The sequence below is a fragment of the Anomaloglossus baeobatrachus genome, chromosome 3 (genome assembly GCF_048569485.1).
Source record: "Anomaloglossus baeobatrachus isolate aAnoBae1 chromosome 3, aAnoBae1.hap1, whole genome shotgun sequence".
Lineage (NCBI taxonomy): Eukaryota > Metazoa > Chordata > Amphibia > Anura > Aromobatidae > Anomaloglossus > Anomaloglossus baeobatrachus.
In genome coordinates this window covers 123,521,498-123,537,330 of record NC_134355.1, presented here as the reverse complement: position 1 = coordinate 123,537,330, position 15,833 = coordinate 123,521,498, and the positions used below count along the sequence as shown (strand labels likewise).

At 52.5% G+C, this 15,833-nt stretch overlaps 1 protein-coding gene across 1 annotated transcript; it reads left to right on the top strand.

The window, feature by feature from the left end:
• Positions 1-4,107: 4,107 nt before the first annotated feature.
• On the top strand, positions 4,108-14,566 carry LOC142295047 (barrier-to-autointegration factor-like protein). The gene is made up of 3 exons (XM_075338115.1): positions 4,108-4,224; positions 10,573-10,703; positions 14,219-14,566. The coding sequence occupies exons 2-3, from the start codon at positions 10,578-10,580 to the stop codon at positions 14,366-14,368; spliced, it is 276 nt and encodes a 91-aa protein (XP_075194230.1). The 5' UTR covers positions 4,108-4,224; positions 10,573-10,577; the 3' UTR covers positions 14,369-14,566.
• The last annotated feature ends 1,267 nt before the right edge of the window (positions 14,567-15,833 follow it).

The following is a 15,833-nucleotide window of genomic DNA, read 5'->3' as shown; positions in this document are numbered from 1 at the left end:
CAGCGCTTGGTGGGACGCACGGACGGATGCGATACAAAAAGCGTCGCAAATATGGAAAAAAGTCACGCCAAAAATTGACCATGGATGCCGATCCGTTATGTGCATCCCTGATCAGCGCTTGGCGGGACGCACGGATGGATGTGATACAAAAAGCGTCGGGGATACGGAAAAAAAAAAGTCACGCCAAAAATTGAGCAGGGATGCCGATCCGTTATCTGCATCCCTGATCAGCGCTTGGCGGGACGCACAGACGGATGCGATACAAAAAGCGTCGGGGATACGGAAAAAAAAGTCACGCCAAAAATTGAGCAGGGATGCCGATCCGTTATCTGCATCCCTGTTCAGCGCTTGGCGGGACGCACGGACGGATGCGATACAAAAAGCGTCGGGGATACGGAAAAAAAAAAGTCACGCCAAAAATTGAGCAGGGATGCCGATCCGTTATCTGCATCCCTGATCAGCGCTTGGCGGGACGCACAGACGGATGCGATACAAAAAGCGTCGGGGATACGGAAAAAAAAGTCACGCCAAAAATTGAGCAGGGATGCCGATCCGTTATCTGCATCCCTGATCAGCGCTTGGCGGGACACACGGACAGATGAGGTGTAAAAATGGACAGGGGATACGGAAAAAAAAGTTATACTCACAGTACCCAGAGGACTAGCAGGAGGAACACTGACCAGAAGAGCTGCAGAGGAATAGATGGCAGAGAGATGGACAGCTTTACAGGAGCAGCAGGCAGATCAGCAGAATGCCCAGGAAGGACCCAGCGATGGACGCAGATGTGATCAGGCCGGTGAAGACAGGTAAGAGGACGTCGGGGGAGAGCAGAGGGGGAGAGGGGGGGGGGAGTGAGAGCAGAGAGGGGGGGGGGAAGCAGAGGGGGAGGGGGTAGAGCAGAGGGGGAGACCGGAGAGGGAGCTGCAGAACAGAGATAATGGGGGAGGCAGTCAGATCGCGGGGGGAGCAGATCGGGATGTCGGGGGGGGGGGGGGGGTTGGGGGGAGCAGATCGCGGGGGGGGGCACGGCAGGGGCTACCATGGCAGCGCGCAGGGGCACCACGGGAGCGCGCAGGGGCACCACGGGAGCGCGCACGGGCTGGCTGCAAAGTGAGCACAGTACTCACGTGCAGCAGCGGTGACAGCCAGGGCGGCGGCGGCGGCAGCAGCGGCGGTGGCGTGGTACCACAAGTACCAGCCACTGCACGCTGCAGACATGTTGTGGGAGGGTCCCCAGACCAGGACAGGCCTGGGGAGGGCGGCCACCGGCAAATCACACCGCCCCACTGCACACTGATTGGAGCGATTGCGCGTCATAGCACGATCGCTCCAATCAGTGCTGCAGGGGCTGGGGGAGACATGTTTGAGGTCCACCTATGATATGCTGCAGCAGCTGCGGCATCTCATAGCTGGATCTCACAGGATCGCACTAATTCGGGCATTATTTTTGCCGAAATTAGTGCGATCGATGTGGTTGGCGGTTCAGATTTGAACAGCCAATCACATCGATCGTCGATAGGGGGTGGCGATGCCGCCCCCCCTAGGGTCAAGCAAAGGTCCCCTGCTGTAAGAAACAGCAGGGGACATCATTTGAAAGCCGTTGCTATGGCCACGGCAATCAAATGAAGTTTAGGCAGTAAAATTACGTCCCTGGTCGTTAAGTCACGTTAAAATAGGACGTAATTTTACTGCCCGCGGTCGTGAAGGGGTTAAGCTGGCTTTTTACCACCCGGCCGGCTTAAACTATCAGCTGATGCCGTCAGGAGACCGCATCACTGATTACCGGCACCTCCTGCAGCGATCGGACGGGAGTCAGCACAGACATGTGTATTTTTTTTTTTTCTTCACAGATTCATCAGCTGATTGTATAAACGGCTTTTATACAATCAGCTGCTGTGTCATGTGATTCAGACCCTTGAACCTGACACATCATCTGATCGCTTTGCCTTCTAGCAAACCGATCAGATGATATTGGATCCGGATTGGACGGCGCGGGACCCTTGACCCAGGATTACTGCGGGGGGGGGGGGATTCTTTATTTCAATAAAGATGGAGTCACTAATTGTGTTGTGTTTTATTTCTAATAAAAATATTTTTCTGTGTTGTGTTTTTTTTATCTTTACTAGAAATTCATGGTGGCCATGTCTAATATTGGCGTGACACAATGAATTTCGGGCTTAGGGCCAGCTGATATTATACAGCTAGCTCTAACCCCATTATTATCCAGCGAGCCACCCGGCATCAGGGCCGCTGGAAGGGTTGGATACAGCGCCAGAAGATGGCGCTTCTATGAAAGCGCCATTTTCTGGGGTGGCTGCGGACTGCAATTCGCAGCGGGGGTGCCCAGAAAGCTTGGACACCCTGTACTGCAGATTCCAATCCCCAGCTGTCTAGTTGTACCTGGCTGGACTCAAAAATTGGGCGAAGCCCACATCATTTTTTTAATTATTTCATGAAATTCATGAAATAATTAAAAAAAAAAAAAAAAGGGTTTCCCTATATTTTTGGTTCCCAGCCGGGTACAAATAGGCAGCTGGGGGTTCGGGGCAGCCCGTACCTGCCTGCTGTACCTGGCTAGCATACAAAAATATGGCGAAGCCCACATCATTTTTTGGGGGGGGCAAAAAACTCCTGCATACAGTCCTGCATGGAGGATGCTGAGCCTTGTAGTTCTGCAGCTGCTGTCTGCTCTCCTGCATACACTAGTGGATGGAGTATGTTGGGCCTTGTAGTTCTGCCCCCCCTGCTTCTCCCTCCAGCATACAGTCCTGGATGGAGGATGCTGAGCCTTGTAGTTCTGCAACTGTCTGCTCTCCTGCATACACTAGTGGATGGAGTATGCTGAGCCTTGTAGTTCTGCTCCCCCTGCCTCTCCCTCCAGCATACAGTCCTGGATGGAGGATGCTGAGCCTTGTAGTTCTGCAGCTGCTGTCTGCTCTCCTGCATACACTATTGGATGGAGCATGCTGAGCCTTGTAGTACTGCAACTGTCTGCTCTCCTGCATACACTAGTGGAGAATGAAGAACATATTGAAGAAGGAAATGACATCAGACCTTTTTTTTTTCTTTTCAACAATCTTTCATGGCATTGTTCAGATAAAAAAACACATAAAAACGCAGTGAGCAAAAACGCAGTAAAACGCAGCAGAAAACGCACCAAAACGCGGTAAAAACACGTGCGTTTTTTGCAGCGTTTTCTTAACGTGGGTGCATTTTTGTGGGGTTTTTTTGCCGCAAAAAACGCACAAAAACACAGCGTCAAAAAAACTAAGTGTTTGAACTTACCCTTAAATGGGAGATTTTGTGGGTGTTTTGGGTGGATCAGGGAAAATGGTTGGTCCCATGTCTTTCAGGAGTACATCACTTCCCGGCTGCCTGCTTGTGGCTGCTCCTGCTTCATTGATAGTTTGGACTGGTGGCATGGCTGCACTTATGGCCCAAAATGTGCGCACTCCGATGCTGAAATATGAAGCAATATCGGAGGAGGGTAGAAGGACTGAAGCTAATAGCATCTCCAGTCAGCCAATAAGCTCAATAGAAAGGACATATAAGCGCTACGCAGGTTCGGTCGCCCCTGACAGATCGCAGCCGTGGCCGGTAACCTCGGCGATGAGCGGTAAACAATGAAACATACAATAGTATTTATCATAGAATGGGGCATTAGTTTAATATGGAAATGTAAAAGTTGATTGTTTTTACAAGATCGAATGTGAATTTACATAAAAAGAGAAAACTGAAGATACAGGACACAAAGTAGCACCCTATGGGAAAGTGAGCAGGAAATAGAATGTATAGAAGCTATGTATAATGATACACTACATTATTGCTTTGCCTCCCATAGCGTGAATAAACGTAGTGAGAATATCTGCGCTCATAGACTGTTGGTGACTTTCCTGTTACCACATCTCCTATCTATAGACCTATAATGTGCAGCGCTCCACACAGGGGCCTATGGCAACGCTTCATGTGTGGAGGAGCAGCTGACCGACTGACTGATTTCCCGCGCAAATGTAAAGGTCGCTTGCTATTGGTTCGCTATTTCGTGACGTCACGAGGTGGCTATAAATAATAGCAGCAGGAGGCGTGGCGTAGAGGCTGCTCCCCGTGTGTTGTATTGGCAGGTGCAGAGCCCGGGCAGGCGCCGCTCCGCGCTATCGGTGTCGGGTACCGTACGGCTCTGACTTTCTGCCCCCAGAGCTCGGTCTAGTTCTGTCTCCACATTCGGTATGGCGCGCTGCAGAGATTGTCTTATAAAGGATGCGGTCACGGGGGACACTGCACTGCCCCCTGCTGGACATTGTGCCAGACTGATGCTGGGGACACTGCACTGCCCCCTGCTGGACATTGTGCCAGACTGATGCTGGGGACACTGCACTGCCCCCTGCTGGACATTGTGCCAGACTGATGCTGGAGACACTGCACTGCCCCCTGCTGGACATTGTGCCAGACTGATGCTGGAGACACTGCAGTGCCCCCTGCTGGACATTGTGCCAGACTGATGCTGGAGACACTGCACTGCCCCCTGCTGGACATTGTGCCAGACTGATGCTGGAGACACTGCACTGCCCCCTGCTGGACATTGTGCCAGACTGATGCTGGGGACACTGCACTGCCCCTGCTGGACATTGTGCCAGACTGATGCTGGAGACACTGCACTGCCCCCTGCTGGACATTGTGCCAGACTGATGCTGGGGACACTGCACTGCCCCCTGCTGGACATTGTGCCAGACTGATGCTGGAGACACTGCACTGCCCCCTGCTGGACATTGTGCCAGACTGATGCTGGAGACACTGCACTGCCCCCTGCTGGACATTGTGCCAGACTGATGCTGGAGACACTGCACTGCCCCCTGCTGGACATTGTGCCAGACTGATGCTGGGGACACTGCACTGCCCCCTGCTGGACATTGTGCCAGACTGATGCTGGAGACACTGCACTGCCCCCTGCTGGACATTGTGCCAGACTGATGCTGGAGACACTGCACTGCCCCCTGCTGGACATTGGGCCAGACTGATGCTGGGGACACTGCACTGCCCCCTGCTGGACAGTGTGCCAGACTGATGCTGGAGACACTGCACTGCCCCCTGCTGGACAGTGTGCCAGACTGATGCTGGGGATATTACACTGCCCCCTGCTGGACAGTGTGCCAGACTGATGCTGGAGACACTGCACTGCCCCCTGCTGGACAGTGTGCCAGACTGATGCTGGGGATATTACACTGCCCCCTGCTGGACATTGTGCCAGACTGATGCTGGGGACACTGCACTGCCTCCTGCTGGACATTGTGCCAGACTGATGCTGGGGACACTGCACTGCCCCCTGCTGGACATTGTGCCAGACTGATGCTGGAGACACTGCACTGCCCCCTGCTGGACATTGTGCCAGACTGATGCTGGGGACACTGCACTGCCCCCTGCTGGACATTGTGCCAGACTGATGCTGGAGACACTGCACTGCCCCCTGCTGGACATTGGGCCAGACTGATGCTGGGGACACTGCACTGCCCCCTGCTGGACATTGGGCCAGACTGATGCTGGGGACACTGCACTGCCCCCTGCTGGACATTGGGCCAGACTGATGCTGGAGACACTGCACTGCCCCCTGCTGGACATTGGGCCAGACTGATGCTGGGGACACTGCACTGCCCCCTGCTGGACAGTGTGCCAGACTGATGCTGGGGATATTACACTGCCCCCTGCTGGACATTGTGCCAGACTGATGCTGGGGACACTGCACTGCCCCCTGCTGGACATTGTGCCAGACTGATGCTGGAGACACTGCACTGCCCCCTGCTGGACATTGTGCCAGACTGATGCTGGGGACACTGCACTGCCCCCTGCTGGACATTGTGCCAGACTGATGCTGGAGACACTGCACTGCCCCCTGCTGGACATTGTGCCAGACTGATGCTGGGGACACTGCACTGCCCCCTGCTGGACAGTGTGCCAGACTGATGCTGGAGACACTGCACTGCCCCCTGCTGGACATTGTGCCAGACTGATGCTGGAGACACTGCACTGCCCCCTGCTGGACATTGTGCCAGACTGATGCTGGAGACACTGCACTGCCCCCTGCTGGACATTGTGCCAGACTGATGCTGGAGACACTGCACTGCCCCCTGCTGGACATTGTGCCAGACTGATGCTGGAGACACTGCACTGCCCCCTGCTGGACATTGTGCCAGACTGATGCTGGAGACACTGCACTGCCCCCTGCTGGACATTGTGCCAGACTGATGCTGGAGACACTGCACTGCCCCCTGCTGGACATTGTGCCAGACTGATGCTGGGGACACTGCACTGCTCCCTGCTGGACATTGTGCCAGACTGATGCTGGGGACACTGCACTGCCCCCTGCTGGACATTGTGCCAGACTGATGCTGGAGACACTGCACTGCCCCCTGCTGGACATTGTGCCAGACTGATGCTGGAGACACTGCACTGCCCCCTGCTGGACATTGTGCCAGACTGATGCTGGAGACACTGCACTGCCCCCTGCTGGACATTGTGCCAGACTGATGCTGGAGACACTGCACTGCCCCCTGCTGGACATTGTGCCAGACTGATGCTGGAGACACTGCACTGCCCCCTGCTGGACATTGTGCCAGACTGATGCTGGAGACACTGCACTGCCCCCTGCTGGACAGTGTGCCAGACTGATGCTGGAGACACTGCACTGCCCCCTGCTGGACATTGTGCCAGACTGATGCTGGAGACACTGCACTGCCCCCTGCTGGACAGTGTGCCAGACTGATGCTGGGGACACTGCACTGCCCCCTGCTGGACAGTGTGCCAGACTGATGCTGGAGACACTGCACTGCCCCCTGCTGGACAGTGTGCCAGACTGATGCTGGAGACACTGCACTGCCCCCTGCTGGACATTGTGCCAGACTGATGCTGGAGACACTGCACTGCCCCCTGCTGGACATTGTGCCAGACTGATGCTGGAGACACTGCACTGCCCCCTGCTGGACAGTGTGCCAGACTGATGCTGGAGACACTGCACTGCCCCCTGCTGGACAGTGTGCCAGACTGATGCTGGAGACACTGCACTGCCCCCTGCTGGACATTGTGCCAGACTGATGCTGGAGACACTGCACTGCCCCCTGCTGGACATTGTGCCAGACTGATGCTGGAGACACTGCACTGCCCCCTGCTGGACATTGTGCCAGACTGATGCTGGAGACACTGCACTGCCCCCTGCTGGACAGTGTGCCAGACTGATGCTGGAGACACTGCACTGCCCCCTGCTGGACATTGTGCCAGACTGATGCTGGAGACACTGCACTGCCCCCTGCTGGACATTGTGCCAGACTGATGCTGGAGACACTGCACTGCCCCCTGCTGGACATTGTGCCAGACTGATGCTGGAGACACTGCACTGCCCCCTGCTGGACATTGTGCCAGACTGATGCTGGAGACACTGCACTGCCCCCTGCTGGACATTGTGCCAGACTGATGCTGGAGACACTGCACTGCCCCCTGCTGGACAGTGTGCCAGACTGATGCTGGAGACACTGCACTGCCCCCTGCTGGACATTGTGCCAGACTGATGCTGGAGACACTGCACTGCCCCCTGCTGGACATTGGGCCAGACTGATGCTGGAGACACTGCACTGCCCCCTGCTGGACATTGTGCCAGACTGATGCTGGAGACACTGCACTGCCCCCTGCTGGACATTGTGCCAGACTGATGCTGGAGACACTGCACTGCCCCCTGCTGTACATTGTGCCAGACTGATGCTGGAGACACTGCACTGCCCCCTGCTGGACATTGGGCCAGACTGATGCTGGAGACACTGCACTGCCCCCTGCTGGACATTGGGCCAGACTGATGCTGGAGACACTGCACTGCCCCCTGCTGGACATTGGGCCAGACTGATGCTGGAGACACTGCACTGCCCCCTGCTGGACATTGTGCCAGACTGATGCTGGGGACACTGCACTGCCCCCTGCTAGACATTGTGCCAGACTGATGCTGGGGACACTGCACTGCCCCCTGCTGGACATTGGGCCAGACTGATGCTGGGGACACTGCACTGCCCCCTGCTGGACATTGTGCCAGACTGATGCTGGGGACACTGCACTGCCCCCTGCTGGACATTGTGCCAGACTGATGCTGGGGACACTGCACTGCCCCCTGCTGGACATTGGGCCAGACTGATGCTGGGGACACTGCACTGCCCCCTGCTGGACATTGGGCCAGACTGATGTGGGGATATTTCACTGCCCCCTGCTGGACATTGTGCCAGACTGATGCTGGAGACACTGCACTGCCCCCTGCTGGACATTGTGCCAGACTGATGCTGGGGACATTGCACTGCCTCCTGCTGGACATTGTGCCAGACTGATGTGGGGATATTACACTGCCCCCTGCTGGACATTGGGCCAGACTGATGTGGGGATATTTCACTGCCCCCTGCTGGACATTGTGCCAGACTGATGCTGGAGACACTGCACTGCCCCCTGCTGGACATTGTGCCAGACTGATGCTGGGGACATTGCACTGCCTCCTGCTGGACATTGTGCCAGACTGATGTGGGGATATTACACTGCTCCCTGCTGGAGATTGTGCCAGACTGATGCTGGGGACATTGCACTGCCCCCTGCTGGACATTGTGCCAGACTGATGCTGGGGACATTGCACTGCCTCCTGCTGGACATTGTGCCAGACTGATGTGGGGATATTACACTGCCCCCTGCTGGACATTGTGCCAGACTGATGCTGGGGACATTGCACTGCCTCCTGCTGGACATTGTGCCAGACTGATGCTGGAGACATTGCACTGCCTCCTGCTGGACATTGTACCAGACTGATGTGGGGATATTACACTGCCCCCTGCTGGACATTGTGCCAGACTGATGTGGGGATATTACACTGCCCCCTGCTGGACATTGTGCCAGACTGATGCTGGGGACACTGCACTGCCCCCTGCTGGACATTGTGCCAGACTGATGCTGGAGACATTGCACTGCCCCCTGCTGGACATTGTACCAGACTGATGTGGGGATATTACACTGCCCCCTGCTGGACATTGTGCCAGACTGATGCTGGAGACATTGCACTGCCCCCTGCTGGACATTGTACCAGACTGATGTGGGGATATTACACTGCCCCCTGCTGGACATTGTGCCAGACTGATGCTGAGGACACTGCACTGCCCCCTGCTGGACATTGTACCAGTCTGATGCTGAGGACACTGCACTGCCCCCTGCTGGACATTGTACCAGACTGATGTGGGGATATTACACTGCCCCCTGCTGGACATTGTGCCAGACTGATGCTGAGGACACTGCACTGCCCCCTGCTGGACATTGTGCCAGACTGATGTGGGGATATTACACTGCCCCCTGCTGGACATTGTGCCAGTCTGATGCTGAGGACACTGCACTGCCCCCTGCTGGACATTGTACCAGACTGATGTGGGGATATTACACTGCCCCCTGCTGGACATTGTGCCAGACTGATGCTGAGGACACTGCACTGCCCCCTGCTGGACATTGTACCAGACTGATGTGGGGATATTACACTGCCCCCTGCTGGACATTGTGCCAGACTGATGCTGAGGACACTGCACTGCCCCCTGCTGGACATTGTACCAGACTGATGTGGGGATATTACACTGCCCCCTGCTGGACATTGTGCCAGACTGATGCTGAGGACACTGCACTGCCCCCTGCTGGACAGCGTGCCAGACTGATTAGGTTGTCTCTAATGATTGTTTACAGTTGGTTTGTGGGATTTGCAATTGTGAGTGATGCTTTCCCGTTGTCCAGGCCTATTAGCTTCTGGTGTGTGAAAGTTTTCCAAAAAAAGCCTTCTGTTTATCAGATTCATCCACTGCCCAAATCACTGTCTTAAAAGGGGTGTCCTCCTGCAGACACAATCTCCATGGTTGGTGCCTGCGTGTCAGCAGTGTCTGCTGGTCATATGGGCCAGGCTGCCGGCTCTTGCAGGAGCTGCTCCCATCAGTCCCTTCTCTACACTTGATATCAGACTATTAATCTAAGTTCACACGTTGCGATCTTAGTGCAGAAGACCCATAGCATAATTCAGTACCAGCTATGTGCATGAGATTCCAACAAATCTGTTTTCTGCGCACACATTGACCTGCAGTGCAGATTTCTAGATCTGCAGTATGTCTTTGTACATATTGAGTGCGGATGTCACCTTTTGCAATGGAAATTGTAAAATCTTTACGAAATATAATCCTTGGCAAAATCTTCATGTGACAGGATGAACAATCTGCACCAACTATATGCAATGTGTGAACTTAGCCTATAGTCATTGAATACGTGCAGTGCCCAGAGGAGTGGTTCAGCCAGTTATAGGGATGTGTCCTAGAGTGCAGTTTGTGTATTTAAAGAAAAAAATAAAAAATTGCTGACCTCAATCTCTGCGGGTCCACCAGTATGTCCTATGCTGGGAAGTGGTGAATACATGCTTCACAAAGAGAGAATTTGCCTATTCACCACCAGCACAGCCATTGTTTGTGAAAGTCTAGTTTAAGCTCTGGTAATCTGAGTAATAATTGTCACTTGCCCGTTTTTTTTTTTTTCTGTTTTTTTCAGAAAAGATGTCTCACACGTCACAGAAGCACCGAGATTTTGTCTCTGAGCCCATGGGCGAAAAGCCAATTACTGCTTTGGCTGGGATCGGTGAAGTGCTTGGTTGCAGATTAGAAGAATTTGGCTTTGATAAGGTGATAAAAATGTGTATTGGAGTAATTTGTGTCAACATTACCGAACAGTAGTTATATCTACTACTTTCCTCAGACATGTAGACATAAGGATTAGGCTAGGTTCACAAATCCGTTGTTTTAAATCAGTCAGCGACGGATCAGTTGTTTTTTAGGCTAGTTTCACACTTGCGTTGAACGGTATCCGTTGCATTGCGTTGTGTAACGGATGCAACGGATGTGTTGCATATAGTGGCACAACGGATGCAACGGATGCTGCAAAACAACGCAATTCGTTTTTGTTTTTTTTAATTTTTTTACAGTTTTACCAGCGGCAGACTATTGTGAACGATCAGCTGATCGCTCCCTGCAGCCGGCCGCCGGATGATCAGCTGATCGCTCCCTGCAGCCGGCCGCCGGATGATCAGCTGATCGCTCCCTGCAGCCGGCCGCCGGGTGATCAGCTGATCGCTCCCTGCAGCCGGCCGCCGGGTGATCAGATGATCGCTCTCTGCAGCCGACCGCCGGTGATCAGCTGAGCGCTGTCACTTGCCGGCCGCCGGATGATCAGCTGATCGCTCCCTGCAGCCGGCCGCCGGGTGATCAGCTGAGCGCTGTCACTTGCCGGCGCCCGGGCATGCCGGCGGGCGGGCGCTCAGCTGAGCGCTGTCACTTGCCGGCCGCCGGATGATCAGCTGATCGCTCCCTGCAGCCGGCCGCCGGGTGACCAGCTGAGCGCTGTGACTTGCCGGCGGCCGGGCATGCTGGCGGCCGGTCGTTCAGCTGAGCGCTGTCGCTTGCCGACGGCCGGGCGCTCAGCTGAACGTTCGGCCACCGCGAGCCAAATAAAGTTTGATTTAAAAAAAAAAAGAGCATGCGCAGTGAAAACCAGAGGATTCCGCTGCTCAAAACAACGTTACATGCTGCGTTCCTCCCGCTGGGCGGAAGCAACGGAGCGTCGCCCAGCGGAAGCAACGCAGGTCCTTTTGGTACAATCCGTCACCCATACAAGTCTATGGGAAACAGCGGAATCCGTTAACGGATTCTGCTGTTTTCCAAAAGGGCGGATTGTAACGGAAGGAAATAAACGCAAGTGTGAAAGTACCCTTAGATGTCAACTGACGCAACGGATGTGTTTTTCACAGGATTGCTTTCACAGGAATCCTGTGAAAAAACTGATCCGTCGCGTCTGTTACATCCGCTATGTGTCAGTTTTTTGACGGATCCGTCGTGATCAGTTTGTGTTTGGGACAGCCCAGTGGGTGTGCCAAACATGCTGGGCATGCTCAGTAGAGCATGACTGAATCCAGTTCTGGATTCCGTTGTAAGACGGATTACGATGGAATCCAGCACCATAGACATCCATTACAATCTTGACGGATGGCAACGGATTCCTGCGCGGCGCGTTCATTTTGATGGCCAGAAAAACGTTACATTCTGCGTTGCTCCCGGCCGGCGGTCAGTCAAAAAACGAATGACCATGGCGCAGCGGATGCAACGCAAGGTCATCAGTCGCAATCCGCAACTAATACAAGTCTATGGGAAACAACGGCATCCGCCGAACGGATGCCGTGGTTTACCAGAGCCGCGGATTGTGACTGATACATTTTAACAGAAATATGAACCTATCCTTAGTGGTGAGCGAGCACTACCATGCTATGGGGCTTGTTACCGGTACTGAGCACCCGAGCATGGCCCTGCTCGCTCACCACTAATAAAGATGCATTTACACGGAAAGTTTGTGAATGGGCGTTCACAGGAATGTTCGTTTCCCAATTATCTTGTGGTCTAAACAAAAAACAATCATTTGATAATTGAGTAAAACATTCCTTCCTTGGGTGAAATAATGTTTTGTGCTGCACAAAGAAAATCATCGTTCTCGGCAGCACGTTGTCCTATGTACACAGTATTTGTGCTGCGAACAATGGCTTGTTATGCTCACTGACCAATCTAGTACCGATAGTTTTGTGAATGTTGTTAAACGGTCACCAGGTTTTTGATCCCTCATCTGAGAGCAGCATAATGTAGAGACAGAGACCCTGATTCCAGCGATGTGTCACTTACTGAGCTGTTTGCTGTCATTTTGATAAAATGTTTTCTCTGCTGCAGGTTTAACGGTTATACAGCGCTCATGAATATGCTGGACTACTTGGCAGCACGGCAAGTAGTCTAATGATGATCTACTGCTGATTAAACAGTGATTTTATCAAAACTACGCTAAGCAGCCCAGTAAGGGACACATCGCTGGAATCGGGATCTTTCCACATTATGGTGCTCTCAGATTAGGTGTCAAAAACCTGATGACAGATTCCCTTTTAAGTGCAGTCTGTTTATTGTATAAATAGGCTAATTGATCTGTGGTTATTTCATGTTGCAAATTGACTAAAGTGGACTCAAATCCTGGCATTCTGTTGTGCCAAATTTATCACCATGACACATGGCTTTGTGATAGATTTAGCCCATGTTTCTAGAAGTTCGCCACTTTTCTTGCGCCAACTCTGAGCTTAATTCTTACTATTAATGGGTTATTTTGGTGAGGCGCTGTTATTTCTCATCCTCAGTGTAAGGCCCGTTTCACATGTCAGTGAAAAACACTGACGTTTTTCACTGGCGTGTAAAACACGCACATGTCCCTCCGTGTGCCGTGAATTACGGCACACGTGGGTTGTCTAAGTGCAATCCGGGCTCCGTTCTCCGTGGCCCGTGATTGCATTTAGAAATCAACTCTCCTATGCGCGCTCCCGCTGTCCTTGGTGCTGATCGCTCCCGCGGTGCAGCATCCGGCCGGCGCTGACCCCCGCAGCAGCTGCTTCCGGGTCGGCTGTGTCGTGCATCATGAATATGCGCGACAGTAATGAGCCGGCTCTGAAGCAGCAGGCTGCACGGGCTGCAGAGAGCGCCGCTGAAGCCGGGTGAGTAAAAATGTTTTTTATTTTAAAAGCACATTTTTTTTCTGGCACGTGTTTCACGGACCACACCACTGCGTGGTCCGTGGGACATCAGTGATGCCAGAAAAAAATGGACATGTCTCCGTGCAGCAATCACGCACACGCGGGTACGCCGCACGGAGACACGAGCAGTGACAAATCACTGACGTGTGAGCAGACCCATTCATTATAATGGGTCTGCGTATGTCAGTGATTCTGGTACGTTTAAAAAAAAGCACAAACGTACCAGAATCACTGACGTGTGAAACAGGCCTTAATTGCGTCTGTGGAATTGACATCCTCAGCATATCTGTGTATGCTGCAGATTTAATCTGTTGCAATTCAACATTATTGCTGCTACAGAGCCAATATTTTTGTCTACAAAGGGCTAAAAGAAGGGAGATTCCAATAGGGAAAACCCATTGTATAATACGTCAGGCCTCATAGCTGCCTAGAATTTGTTCTTATTTACATACCGGTGCTGATGCCAGATGATTGGTGGGGGTCTGACCCTTCACCCCCCCCCCCCCAATCTATCAAGTATTTTAAGGATAGATATTATACACCTACACCGCTTTAGAAATATACTAGAATTATATTTTTCTTTTTCAGGCCTATGTGCTCCTGGGACAATTTCTTATCCTAAAGAAAGATGCAGATGATCTCTTTAAAGACTGGCTAAAGGATTTCTGTGGGGCCAATTCTCGGCAAGCGGACTTGTGTGCATCCTGCCTACAGGAATGGTGTTCTTCTTTCCTGTGATGCTTTATTGTATGCATTTTTGTCTTGAGTCTTCTGTTCATGTTGAACTTTTTACCTGCAAGTTAATCAATTTCATAAACTGTTTCTAGTTTTCTAAGGAATAAAATGTAAAACGATTTGCCATAATGACTAAAGTAACTGGAAAACACAATCATACTTCCTTTATTAGGGTGGAAACACATCTATGCGAGTAAAATCGGTCCGACTGGGCTGAAAAAAACTCGGCTGATTTTAGTTCACGTTAGGTCCGAGTGCAACGCAAGTGCGATGCTTTTTCTGAATAAATTAATGATTTTACTAGCGTGTGTAATGCGTGTGTAATGCGTGTGTAATGCGGACACAGACAGCCATGTAGCAGAGCTGAATGGCAGATGACAACAGACACAGACAGAGCTGCACTGTCAGAATGAACTCGGGTGAACTTCACCCGACTTCATTGTCATGCTGCGTCTCTGTCTGTGCCGCGTCCTGATTAGCGGTCACCTGTGAAGGACTCACCGGTGACCGCTAAACTCCTGAGTGACTGAAGTTAGCAGCCCTTTCTCATACTCACCGATCCCCCGATCCGGCTCTGCACGGCGTTCACACTGCTCCGGCGGCTTTTACTATTTTGAAAAAGCCGGCCGCTCATTAAACAATCTCGTATTCCCTGCTTTCCCCGCCCACAGGCGCCTATGATTGGTTGCAGTGAGACACGCCTCCACATTGAGTGACAGGTGTCTCACTGCAACCAATCACAGCAGCCGGTGGGCGTGTCTATACTGTGCAGTGAAATAAATAAATAATTAAAAAAAATGGCGTGCGGTCCCCCCCAATTTTAATACCAGCCAGATAAAGCCATATGGCTGAAGGCTGGTATTCTCAGGATGGGGAGCTCCACGTTATGGGGAGCCCCCCAGCCTAACAATATCAGTCAGCAGCCGCCCAGAATTGCCGCATACATTATATGCGACAGTTCTGGGACTGTACCCGGCTCTTCCCGATTTGCCCTGGTGCGTTGGCAAATCGGGGTAATAAGGAGTTATTGGCAGCTCATAGCTGCCAATAAGTCCTAGATTAATCATGTCAGGCGTCTCCCCGAGATACCTTCCATGATTAATCTGTAAATTACAGTAAATAAACACACACATACCCGGCTCTTCCCGATTTGCCCTGGTGCGTTGGCAAATCGGGGTAATAAGGAGTTAATGGCAGCCCATAGCTGCCACTAAATCCTAGATTAATCATGTCAGGCGTCTGAGACACCCTCCATGATTAATCTGTGACAGACAGACAGACAGACAGACAGACAGACAGACAGACAGACAGACAGACAGACAGACAGACAGACAGACAGACAGACAGACAGACAGACAGACAGACAGACAGACAGACAGACAGACAGACAGACAGACAGACAGACAGACAGACAGACAATTTATTAGAAATAAAAAACACAAACAAATTCCCTCATTACCAATTTAAT

What these genes read in the sequence shown, in the direction of transcription:
- LOC142295047 (XM_075338115.1), top strand. Translation starts at nt 10,578, where the DNA reads ATGTCTCACACGTCACAGAAGCACCGAGATTTTGTCTCTGAGCCCATG. An exon ending in AAGAATTTGGCTTTGATAAG is followed by an intron (nt 10,704 to 14,218) that starts GTGATAAAAATG and finishes TTTCTTTTTCAG; the next exon opens with GCCTATGTGCTCCTGGGACA.